Source organism: Dermacentor variabilis, chromosome 9 (assembly GCF_050947875.1).
Source record: "Dermacentor variabilis isolate Ectoservices chromosome 9, ASM5094787v1, whole genome shotgun sequence".
Classification (NCBI taxonomy): domain Eukaryota; kingdom Metazoa; phylum Arthropoda; class Arachnida; order Ixodida; family Ixodidae; genus Dermacentor; species Dermacentor variabilis.
The window spans coordinates 97,553,279-97,566,073 of NC_134576.1; the positions used below are offsets into that span (position 1 = coordinate 97,553,279).

The 12,795-nt window shown below is 45.7% G+C and overlaps 1 protein-coding gene across 1 annotated transcript in view; it reads left to right on the forward strand.

Moving 5' to 3' along the window:
• Window positions 1-12,795, forward strand: part of LOC142558105 (uncharacterized) — a 29,847-nt gene extending 17,052 nt beyond the window's left edge. Inside the window, exons 6-9 of the mRNA XM_075670266.1 lie at window positions 1,186-1,218; window positions 5,324-5,386; window positions 9,632-9,682; window positions 12,616-12,795. Coding sequence (XP_075526381.1) covers window positions 1,186-1,218; window positions 5,324-5,386; window positions 9,632-9,682; window positions 12,616-12,669 — 201 coding nt within the window. The 3' untranslated portion in view covers window positions 12,670-12,795. The remainder of the gene's footprint in view (window positions 1-1,185; window positions 1,219-5,323; window positions 5,387-9,631; window positions 9,683-12,615) is intronic.

Consider the following 12,795-nt stretch of genomic DNA (forward strand, 5'->3'; position numbering starts at 1 on the left):
GAAACGGACGGGACAGCGCTGGTTGAGCAGCAACCAGTGTTGTCCCGTCCGTTTCTACTTCTTGCGCTCGCGTCCCTATTTCCTGGAAACCGTTATATGTTCACCATGCCTCAACTGGCCCAGCAAACTACTCTACTGATTATGAAGCACGCGGCAGTGGGGGACTCGGCTTGAATCTCGACGGCCTCGGATTCTTTAGTGGGCACCTAAAGCGGTGTAGGGGAGTGTACATGCATTTCGGTTGCGTCGAGATGCGCCTGCCGCTGTCGGGATTGAATCCGCGACGTTGAGAATTGTCGATGCCACAAAGCTACCGCGTCGGTAGTTGATTAAATGTTGATTGCATGTTGAACTGCTGATTACGTGAGCGGCCGCTTCCGTCATGTCTTCGTTTCGTAAATGCGTCTTTGCGTCTGCACGCCCTACGTCAGTTGTCCACTTGACAAATATATTCGGTGTTTACTTTTGAGAAGCAGTAAAAACATATCCTAGCGTACCATGAATATAAATTTATCCTGTTTGCCCCAACCTGCTGCTGTGTCTGGTAGTAGCGCTTCCTTGCCTTCTTACATCGCCTTTATCCTCCTATCAGACCAAGTTGGGTCAACGAATTTGTGCCGATGTGTAAATGCGTACAGCTTTGCAACAATCCCCTTCTCAACGGATCACATGTTAGAGCACGTTCAGAAGAGAGAATGAACAAATAATGACAGCTTCCTGGATAAGCACATATAAAGAAACGGGAATAAAGCTGGACACAAATGATCCTAGAAAGCCGCAAATGTCGGTGTTGTAAATTTTGTAGACAAGTCGAATGCGGCAGCTAGGTGACCAAGAAAGCGTCAACAGCGGGTCTCTGAATATATAAGGTCACAGTGGTTGTTGACCTATTATCTCTGTCTGTCTGTCTGTCTGTCTGTCTGTCTGTCTGTCTGTCTGTCTGTCTGTCTGTCTGTCTGTCTGTCTGTCTGTCTGTCTGTCTGTCTGTCTGTCTGTCTGTCTGTCTGTCTGTCTGTCTCTCTGTCTGTCTGTCTGTGTATTATTCATTAAAATGTATTAAGCAGTTGCCTAAAAACACCTGCATATTCAAATGAGAAGAACGAGGTTCTCGTTTTGAAGAAAACCATGCAGCAAAATGTAATTATCTGTGCGTGCCTTGCACTGTTTTTCGTTCAAACTTTCCAGGCCCACAAGATCATTGGCACCTATGGTCTCAACGTAAGTGAGTTTCCTTAAAAAGGTTTTGTTAGAAGAAAGCAGCACATTCGAATTGGACGAAGGTGATTTATATGTAAAATTATAACTTTGACACAGCACATGTAAGGAGGATTGCGTCTTGTTATTGTACAGGATAACGAGTTTAATCTCAAGCCTACGTTCGCAATCAAAGGATTTTACAAAAGCTAAGCCTAATAGCAATATTCAGAATTCTGCAGTTCTCATCCACCAAGACGGTGAACTTCGAGAACCGTTATCATTCTTACGCCAAACACGGTCCTGATTTTAATCAATGAAAATGAATGGTAATTCACCTGCCTGAGCTCGTAATCATGCTCAACAATATGTGTGTGTATGCAGAGTTTGACGATCCCCCTTGTGTTCATATGGTTTCAAAGAAACGTTCCTTGAGGAAAATGTGGCGCTGCTGTCTTTCAACTCATACGGGGACGATGGATAGCAAATTATAGAGGTCTGCATCCTTTGTGCGTGTGGTTTGTTTATTATTTTGGAATGTCTTCGGTATTTTGCAAAACGGGCACTGCCGAGAATCTTGTGTGCTTGTCCACCGACTAAAGGGACGAGTCATTCTTGCGGATTGTTTTCGGTGTTTCATGTTGCTCAGTGTCCAAGCAGCCGTAGTTTTCTAGGCATGGTAAAGCAATAAGTGCAAGCTGACAAGCGTAACCTTTGGGAATATTGTTTTTCACGCACCACGCCCTTATTTGTTAAATGTGGTTAATTTCCAATGCCGAAAGACCGCTGGAAGCCAGAAAGACAAATTTTGTACTAATAACTGCGTCGCCTATTGTTGTTCCCTTGTTGCTGCTGAGGCGCCATATTCGACTGACCTGTGCATGCGCATACCCGCGCAATAGTTCCCTTTATATCGTGGATATTCGCGCTTGTTGGGTGCATGATCTTCGCATTGCGTAGTGCACGGTAAACACTGTTGTAAGAAGGACACAGGGTTGCACAATGCTGTACGAGCACCCCGTGTGACATACAGCTGCACAATGCGCAGTGCCTTTCGCACAATTGTTGGGCGAAGATGTATGCAGTATTACGTGGCTCTGTGAAATGCGGCGTGCTATTGTTTGGCTTGCCAGTTAGGCTTATTTTGTATCGAGTCAAATTTGTCTCGTGGGTGCTATTTCTTCTGTTCTCTTTTGTATTGCTCAATTTTTGAAGCGTGCGATATTCGCGAGACTTGTGGATTTGACGAATGAAAGGTCGTGCAGAAAGCTGGAACATTCACCAAAGGGTTACAAATGATGAATTTCGAGCATGTTCGTAGAGATCAATGTGACGGGAGGTCAAGACGCGTGATACGTAGACGAAGCAGGACGTGAAGAACGGCGTTCATGTCGTCGTCCTTGTCCTAGACTTGTTCGCGTTTTGCCGGTGCCTGGCGTTCAGTACCGATATTTAGCATAGATTCTTCAGAAATTTATTTGCATATTTTTTAACCCTATGCATAGAAACACAAAGGCATATACGAGGTTACAAGCTTGTTTGCTTTTTCACAAAAGTTACATCAAAACAAATTGCTCAACGTCTCCAAGTGTTTTAAGTTTATTGAAGTATAAACGTTCTGAGCAAGATGCACAAGAAAAGAGAAAAAGCGGACAGGACGGGTGGGCGCAGACTGTCAACTTTATTTAATGAAACGGCAGAAAGCCTTTATACAGCTTCGATCATCCTTTACAGAGCTCCATCAAATCGGGATGATGGCGCGAGCTCGTGATAAGACAGAAATGGAGAATATTGAAGCTTTCTTCATCAGGCAAAATGGGGACAAGTGCATGAGCACGCCTTTGATTTTACTCTCGGACAAGGAAGTTGCTTTACTCGAAGGCCATATATGAGTTTTAAAGTATTTTGCGTTCCTTCGGTCTTAGTATTAACGTGATACCGTTAATCGCCCCATGTCCCAGCCCCCCCAAGCCCAGCCACGTGGGCCCTCCGTGTGCCTCAAATGCGTTACCGAACAAATTGAATGCATCGAAATAAACTTCGCCAGAAAAATTCTAAAGGACGACTTACACACAACCTACAGAAATGATGGTGTCGCATTGTAATTTGAATATACGAGAAAACGTAAATTTCTTACGCCGAAACTGAAAACCCCCTTAACCAGCATTTGTATAATTCATAGGGCGGCGTGGCTGGTTTCCCAGCAACACCATCCAGATGGCGCTCGCCTCCGCGCATCCGCGGCCGACGCAAGAGGGCGTGTTTCTACTAGAAAAGTCGCCTTCATGCATAAAGTTCGCTGCCAGCATTTCCCGGTAAACATTACGGTTACATAAGCTCCAGTTGCCGGGAAGCGTTGGAAGCACTCAGGTATCTTTGACTGATATCGCTTTCCAAGCTTAAAAGCGGAACTTAAGCGTCTTCCAAAATTTTTTCATCATCGCCGAGTTTTCTGTTCTTATTGCCATCAATTATTAACTTCGCATACGCGTTTTGTCGAATCATTTCTGTTAGGGCTTTGTTTTTTTACTACTTACGCGTTGCTTGGATTTTTCGCTGTTTTGTTGCTGATCTGTTTTCAAAATGGCATTGAAAAGGAGCTTTTCCCTGTTGAAAAATTTTTTAGCCAGTGGATCAGAGTGCGCACACTTCATGTTGGTAGTTGCAATCTGATTGTCTAATTTTCGACCCTAAGGGTGCCGCATGTGACTAGATTGCCTATATATAGGCCTTCTGTCGTTTTATGAACTGAAGTTGGTAGTCTGCACTATGCCCTGTACTCTCACTTTTATTGCGCATATTTCGCAACTCGTTTATGATTCAAGTATGAACCAAGTAGTAGGGAAGAAAGTATTTGATGAAATGTGAAAAAGGTCGCGATTTATAATCCTGAACATTCGTTCTAGTGCTTTGCCCACTTACTTGCCCGGTTTGCCAAGAAAAACGCTCACAAACGGTTACGATGATCACTATGGCAAAATATCAGCCCAGCTCCGAACGTGTTTTCCTTTCGCAAAATATGGGCTCGCACGGACAACCTATCTTGTGCGGCACGTTCGTTAATCGGGAGATCGCGAGACGTAGTGCGTGGGTGACGCGTGGGTGTGATTCACTGCCGTTGCCACAGGCAGAGCTCTGCTCATGCAGCGCTTTGTTTCCGTACAGACGACTCGCGCTACTGTGGCGCCATCTCGTATCCATCGTCGTCAGCCACCATGCTTTTTTTCTTCTCACGCTCTCGGTCCGCCAGCGACCAGAGCGGCCCTTCGTCGCGGGAAAATCGTCCCACCAGTGTCAGCGGCCACAGAACCCAAGGGAAAGTCACATAGAGCCTTACTCTTAGCAGCTCGCCATCACCCCTTGCAGCAGCAGCGGTCCACATCACACACGCTGGTACCGCGGACTGACCTCAGCAGCTGACGCTGTGGACAAGCGTAGCATATCCCCCCTCATGGCACTCTGCCACCCCTCCCCCTCCTACGGGAGCCCAGATGAGATCTCTCACGCAGCTGCGGATGCCGTAGCCGATGGCAACTCAGCGCATGCGCAGCCCCTCTCCCCATCGCTCCTCCTCCGCTTTCCGCATCATGGTTCCGCTGCTGCGCTTTCCTCCTGCGCTTTCATCCTCCTCTCTTCGCTGTCGGCCTTCTTTCATCTCGCGCTGCGCTCGGCGTTCGCTTTTATTCTTCGCGGCGCTCGTTCACTCGGTTACGCCGACGCAGCAGACGCTCGCTGCTGGAACCTTCTATTAAAAGCTACGCTCTGAAAATACGAATTGCTTATGGCTCAGTGCATATCGCACCTCCGTTCTGGTACAAGAAACTGATCACGAAGGCAGCGCTCTGTTGTATACAGTGGAGACGGCGCAAGCGACCAGATGGCCTCGTGGTCGCGTTGTTCAATCAAACCTCTATGAGGTAATGTTTAAACTGAGGCAAATTTGCATTTGTGTAGTGAAAACAAAGCGAGTGACATTATTTTGATAATTGATGATTTCAATCAACTGTCATCATTAAATTTTAGTAAGGCTGTTGTGCCCTGAGATGCTAAGTTAGTAAACACGTTTTTGAGATGTAAACGCATATCGTGGAAGTAATGCGCGCATGTGTTTTTGGCTTATGCTTTTCAGATTATTCTAACGAAGCTTGCTGAAAAAACGGAGAAAGAGAAGTTCAAGCAGGTGCTGGCCGAGGTAAGTGTACAGGTGTCGGTTTTCCTCTTCTGGTACCTTCCTACGCATATTACAGACTGACACGCATGTAATGGCGGAGACTCGTTAAACAGAGACAGTGGTGGTCTCACGAAAAAGCAAACAGAATACTTTATTTTCTTCGTAACTGCTTCCACCTAGATCAAGTTTTGGAGCTACACAAAATGCATCTTTATATACCCAGGAACGCATTTCTTGAACGAGAACAGATGCCGCCATTCTACTCCATGAATGTCAGCTTTCAACGACCATTACCATAATCCCTAATGGGAAATTTGAGAGCAGCTCTGCACGTGCTTTCATATCGAGATTTATTGGATGGCGCGGAATATCTGTCTCGCGCGGCACGTTTTAAACGGAGCGGAGCGCTGCAGAGCGAGTAACACACAAGTACAACAATAGCGGTGAGCACAGTCGTCGATCGTCAAACTCTGATCGGCTAGTGAACGCGTCAGCTTTCATACCTGACTCGTGGAAGGTTCCAGTTTAATCGCTGGGGCCGGCGTGATTTCCAGAAAGTACAACGCAATTGGCGTAGCCCATATAATCCGATTACAAAAAGCTTTGGTTACAAGAGCCAGCGGATAGAACTATCGATAACGTTCGATACCTTTCTGATACATGCCGGCGCGTCGTGCGTCGATCGATAACGTTTAACGCTTGTGAGCGGATGAAAAGCAGTGACGGAAGAAAGATAAAAGAAATGAACAGGTGACGGGCTGTACTCTGGCGCCATCTCTTAGCGATCGTCGCAGAACACGTCGCGCACGGCACCAAGGTTCGCGATACCAGGCGGCGCTACGCTTTTCTCTTTCATCCTTCGCTGTTGCGCTCGTTCGTTCGATTACGCCGGGGCCACCGCCGACGCTCGCAGCAGGAACGGGTCATTAAGAGCTGCGCTCTAACGTTTAGACAAAGCACACCACTAAGTGTAACAGTTTACTTTCTTGGGGGCTTTTCCCTTCCGTGTCTGTAGAATACTCTGTGAACACGTACAATCACTCCTAAAAGCGACTCAACCTGTCCAGCTGTCCAAACTGAAACGTGCCAGGCGTCTCAAGTCGCCGGCTTGCCCACAAGGAATTCATAAGGGCGTTCTATGCCGCTTCTCGGTGCATGCATCCGTGGCGTAATGGTTTCTACGTCGGGCTTCTGTGCTGGGAGTCCTGAGCTCGAAACCTTCCGGCGGAATGATATTTAACATGCTTATTACTTATTTATGGCACAGTAGTTTGTTGAAAATGACGAATTTACAAGTTCCAACAAACATTTAAAGGCATAACGACGAAGCTCAGGCAAATCCATTTACTTCCCATGATTCCCATGCTCGATTATTGCAGCTCCCGTAGGAATTAGCTCCAGTGTACCGGCTAGCAAATATTGCTTTAAACTATGTATTCTTTGGTTTCTTAGCTTGTCACGCCAGGTGTCAACACAGACTGGTTCGCTTTGACTCCTCATAGAGGGAGAGGGTGTTTTGAGGAGCGGACATTGAGAAACGTATGGGAGGGGAACACATACAAAGCTCCACGGTAAAACTTCTTTGTTCACAGAAAGGTACTTTCTACCTCAGCCGGGACGACATCCGCCACAGAATAGACGCGCAACCAAGGGACAATATCGCCAGTGGTGGAAAAAGGCAGCAGAGCTATTTCATCCGTTCTTTTAGCAGCCACATTTTTCTGTATGTTGTGTACTTGCCTGATCACCAAGGAATTGTTGGGAAGTGGCCGTTAGTATACCTGAGGGCGTGACTTTCGCAGGGTGTCTTGTGTGCGCATCTAGGGTTTATGGCGCTCAGCGCTGACGAAATAAAATCAACACAAAGGGCAGCGAAAAATAAATGCCACCCACGTTTGAAATAGGAATGGCGTGTTCTTGTGGTATACAGAAATTTCGGGAACGCCGAGGGGGCCTCGAAGTGCGCCTACTACCCTCTGGCTACGCCACTGAATACCACTGCACAATCGGATACAGGTAGGATCACCCAGCTCAGGCATGTTTTGATGTTACACATTTATCAATAAATCACAGTCGTCATGGCATGAGACGGGTAATATGGGTAAGAGGGCAAAGTGTGGAAGGCATTGTCCTACCTAAAGGAAGATAAACATTGATGGTGCTCTGTTCATTTTGGTGCCTACAGCACAACCTGGTTATGAGGGATGCCGTAGTAAGAACTCGAGAATAATTTTGACCACTTGGGTTTCCCGAATGTGCAGCCTATGCGCGGTAGGGGAGCATTTCTTGTATTCCGCCTTCATCGAAATTCGGTCGAGGCGGTTGTCATCGAGTCCATTAGCTTGTGCTTGGCCACGCCACACAATAGTGGCTGAGAAGCAATAACAGGGGATAGTGAAAAGTGTTGGACTGCGACAGGCATTGTAATTAATTGAGCTCATAACTGGAAGTCTTATAAAACTAAATCATCGGTACCAAAGAAAAGGAAATCAAGCCGGCACGATAGTGACAGTCGATGACGACAAAGAATTTGGCACTGTGGAGCAGTTGAAAATTTTCACATGCATATGCCAGAGCCAGCCAGCAGGCGCAGGACAAGGCTGAGCTGCCATGTCTGGATCAAATATTGTGCTGCAGTAGCTATTAAATAGGCTCAGAATATTGCTTATTTACCGAATGCTCTTTAATGTATAGCCACATCTCATGCATTATACGCCCCTATTTAGGCATCGAAAGAGTCATGGGGGCCGTGGTGGCCAATAACTCCGCCAGAGGGTCAGTGTGAGTTCTGGTGTTGAAGTCTCTCTAAACTCGGGGGGAACTTCCCAATGCGATTGCAACTCGAACACAATAGCCCCACGTGCTGTCCGCCTTTTCTTTTTCGTTTTTTTTTTGTCGGCTTGAGATGCCATTACGAGCCAGAAAAAATGTGGCATGCTGTACTGTGATTTGAACATGGTTCCGCGAGTAAAGACCCGCGGTGCTCTTTTCCAACACCCCGTCACCACGTCAAGCGTAAGATGGGGGAAAGGGCTGGATGCTCGCCTTTTGCAAGAGAGGGCTTGACATCAACGGGAAAGCGTTCGTCCTGCACTGGACACAAAAAGTAGACCGATGATGGTTCCTGGTTTCTTGATGAGGAAGTTAAAGTTGGGGCTTTCAGGAGAACGGGAGAGCTTCTTACGCGGTCCGCAATACGCTCTCCTCAAGCCCCGAAACGCTGGTCTCACATTCTTTATATATCTCGTGTAAATGCGCTAAACAGATTAAATTTTGATAGCAGTATGTCAGCAACAGCGTGTCAACATATACCTATGCATATTTATTACCGGTGCATTGCTTTATTCTGCAATGATAACGCGGAAATATTGTCGTTCGCATGATGCCCGAATAAAGAATGCAAGTGATAATTTAGTACTTCTTCCTAAAGCCAGTAAATAACCCACACTCCTTGAACCTTACCCACACATCGCATAAAACAGACTCCATTTTGTTCATATATAAAATTCTGGACAATTATGGTACTCTCATGGGACCGTTGAAACTTAGCATTGTATAAAGTGAAATAGGGAAAAAACGATGGTTTATGCATTTCTAAGCAACATTTATTTCGCTTACATATGTTAATCAATTTCCGAACATCAGTCCTAACATGACCATATTCCCTCTAAATGAAACGCGGTGATTGATCTCATTCTGCCAGTGACCTCGTGAAAAGACTACCATAAATTTTTTAACATTTCTACTACCAGCTTCGCTGCTATAAATATTTGTGTTACGCAAATTCTTGTCCAAAATGCCATGGTGGTGTAAGCTCTTCACAAACAATTCGCATTGATTGAGTAGTTTCTTGGCTTATTTAGCAATCCAGAGCTCTTGAACACCACGAACAACGCAAATGCTACTAGAAACGCTTCATATATGTTGGCTTTGGATACCTTTCGACACCCGCATTTCCTTCGCTGTACAAGCTCGTAAAATGAGGAGTTCTTTTTTTTATTCCAATTTATTGTAAGACGGCGGTTTCATCCGGCAACCGAAGCTGCGATCACGAGAACGACTGAATATCGTAGCCACGTAATTAATTGTTGCTGAAGCTTAACACTGCCCAACTGAGAAACCGATAAGAAATCAATCTTTTTTTTCGCATCAATTCTGCGTACAATTGTTTTTATATTGGGTAATGGTTTAGGAGATTTTTTATGACAGATCATAACCGCGTTTTGCACATAGGAAGAGTGTCCAACCATCCTTTGTTTTCCGCAGGACACGTCAACTTGGATGATGGGAAAACTGATCATTGACATAATGATTGACGTAAGTACTTGTTCGAGCTACGGCACCTGTCGGGCATGACAGCAGCGAAGTAATGCTCGCCCTGTGGTAGACAGCTTGACAGATCGCGCTGGATTCCATGTTCACCAACAATACAGAACGCTAACTGAGGTAGTGTTCATTAGTTTTTCCTGCTCTTGAGCTAGATTTCATCATTCGATTCGTCTTCCTTAATGCTACCTAAATCTCACATGGGTGTATTTTCGAACAAACTCTATTCTTGTTTTACAGGAAAGACAAATGGAAATCACAAGCCGATTTCCCCGATTGTTTATTCACTGATCTTCCTTGAAGAGCTGTTTCCATGACAGCGCAGAGATTTTATTGCTTTAGTGAGGTGAAACATCTGAATTTACCATGCCCTCATTAACAAATAATAGATTAATTGTGTCTTAGCCATATTTGTACCTCATAGTGCTGCAAATGAAAAATTCCTTCCCTTCGAAGGTTTCCGTGAAGAGTCTGTTTCTTTTTTTAGAATGGTAGTTATATTGGGACAGCCTGGAAGACGATGCTCGTGTAAACGGTATTGAGTGAACAGGAGTGAAACAACCCAACATGTGCTCCATTCGACATGTTTAACGATGTCACGGGGGCACTAACCGTAATCAAGTTTAGCGCCTTGCGACGGCCATAATCAGTGATAGTTGCAGAAGTACCCGTAGGGAGCAGACGGCACTCTCCAGTGCAAGCGTCGTCTGCTGCCCCGTCCTTTTCAGAACGACGCACGCCCAATAATGCTTTCGCGCTACTTTTAAAAATGACGATGTCTGTACATGCGGCATCTACAGTGTACTAGTGTAGGCAAGATGTTTTAGCTCGTTTGCTCATTTTACAGGCAGCCACGATGAAGTAGAATTGGGCAGCGGGGTCATATAACACTATCCTTTATGAAAATTATCTACCAATTGAAATCCAGGGAAAGGAGGGGGAAAGTGGGAGATGGAAATACAAGACGATGAGTAAACAACGAGAGCAAGGCGAAAGCAGCAGCCAACGTTTTGACAAGTAGACTCGTCTTCTTGGAGAAGGCAAGTCCACTTGTCGAGACGTTGGCTCGTGCTTTCACCTCCTTCTCGTTTTGCTCATCGTCTAGCAATTAAGATAAGGACGCATACTTAGCGCTTATGTTCTCACGCACGAAATGCTTCTCATCGCTCAGGTATCACTTCTTTTTCTATAAGAGATTAGGAACCCACTCGTATTATTTTATACTCATAACAGTCCGACCTCAAGTTGTCTTCAATCAAGGTCACACGCAACAAAATTTTAGAGCGTGTAAAAAGCCTAATTTCACCTTCTGTCAATGTGCAGCACCACCCGTGACAAATTGGCGCTTTAATGTCGACTGCAGATGGCAAGAAACTCGTGAAGATAGAATTTTTGAGACTGTAAAAGAAAAAAAGAATATCGAGGCGATGTAGCGGTAAGCGTGAGGTGAATGTATTAAGATTACGTCGCACCTGACTGAGTTCCCAGATCAATGAGTTCCCGCTTCACCACATTGCGAAGTGATCGAGAGCTCATTCGACACAACTCCTGCATTTTCGAAGAGGAAAGTGCCACTGCTGGTCATCCGGAACATACCACCGTCAGTTGCTTCATTGTATGCGCGCGCACTCACGCACGCACGCATGGAGGCACGCACACGCACACACGCACAGACACACACACGCACACACACACATTGCTAGACTGTAACCATGCCTACGAGAAGAATAAGCTGGCTCCTATCCTTCTCTTGCATTGCAGGTGAGGGAGAGCGCGTTATGTAAATCCTGCTGTGGAACATAATTCTTGCCCTGACGAAGAGATGTCCCCATTCGAAACGTTGGTCACAGGGCTTACGTCGGCATACTCACGAGTGCACTGATTCATATTCGCTCTACACAAATTTCATAGCAGAGAGACGGAGCTTTAATGAGCGACGAAGGGTGTGTGTGGATATGAGTGTGAACGGCATTGAATTTTGCCGAGTGTGACTGGACGTAGGCATGCTAGTGAATGAGCGCTGGTGTGTGTGAGTGAACGCGATATAAGCGGGATTGTGTGCGAGTAAATGCGAATGAAAGTGACTACGAACGCTAGTGAGTACTGGCGGGCATGGGTGTTCGCGATTACATACTTAAGTCAGAGCGAACCGAGTGTGAGCACACTTGGATGCGAGCGATTACCTAGCCTTAGAAGTGCCATTACCCTTGAGTATTAGTGAGCGCGTATCTTGCGTAAGTAACAGTTAGTACGTATGAGTAAGCATATATCACCCTAATGTGCATGTTTATGTCTTGAACACCAACTGTTGTCACACCACTCTTGATAATTTCGTTATGCCTCTCACTGGGAGCCTCTTCCTTGCTTGAATTTCTGCTGAGTTGTGCTATACCTTAACTATGCGACAGCCACACAGCTACGACTGCCGAAATACGTCACGCGATTTATGCAGGCAGCATGGAGAGAGCGCTACTGCCGGGATAGTAGTACCATCTTCATTACCTTCTCGCCGCGAGCCGGAAAGAACGTTGGAGATATCGCATGAGAGCGGCCAATTAAATGGCACACAACTTCCATATGCTTTTTTTTGTATCCCGTTCGCAGGTCTTTTGGGAATCTTGCCGCTCCACAATAACTCAGAGCACAGATTACTTTCTTGCCATTTGTTTGTTGCATATGTTTTGTATCTGGCGGATAGGTTTCACATTTATTAATTTTTTTAAAATCGGCGCAACAACGTTTTGCGCTTGTAAATTCATCGATAAGCAGGGTTTGGCCCTGTCTGTAACAGTTGAACATAATTTGCTGATTCCTACTTGTAGAAGTGCGAAATCTGTAAAAAAAAATGAAGTGAGGAGCGTTTTCTGTACCAGATTCACAGCATTTGGTTTGAATCACAATCACACCGGCCTTTGTTTGTGCAGGTATTCGTCATCTACCGCATAGGCATCTTCTCCGACAGGATGGGGGCATCATAGTAGGCACTGCGGTGAAGGGGCAGGCCTGCGAGAGCGCCAGAGGCCATCGGCACACGAGTTGTTCTTCTCTATGCAGCTGCTTGTACAGCATTGTATATTGTATGACATCATTGTGCTATAAATAAA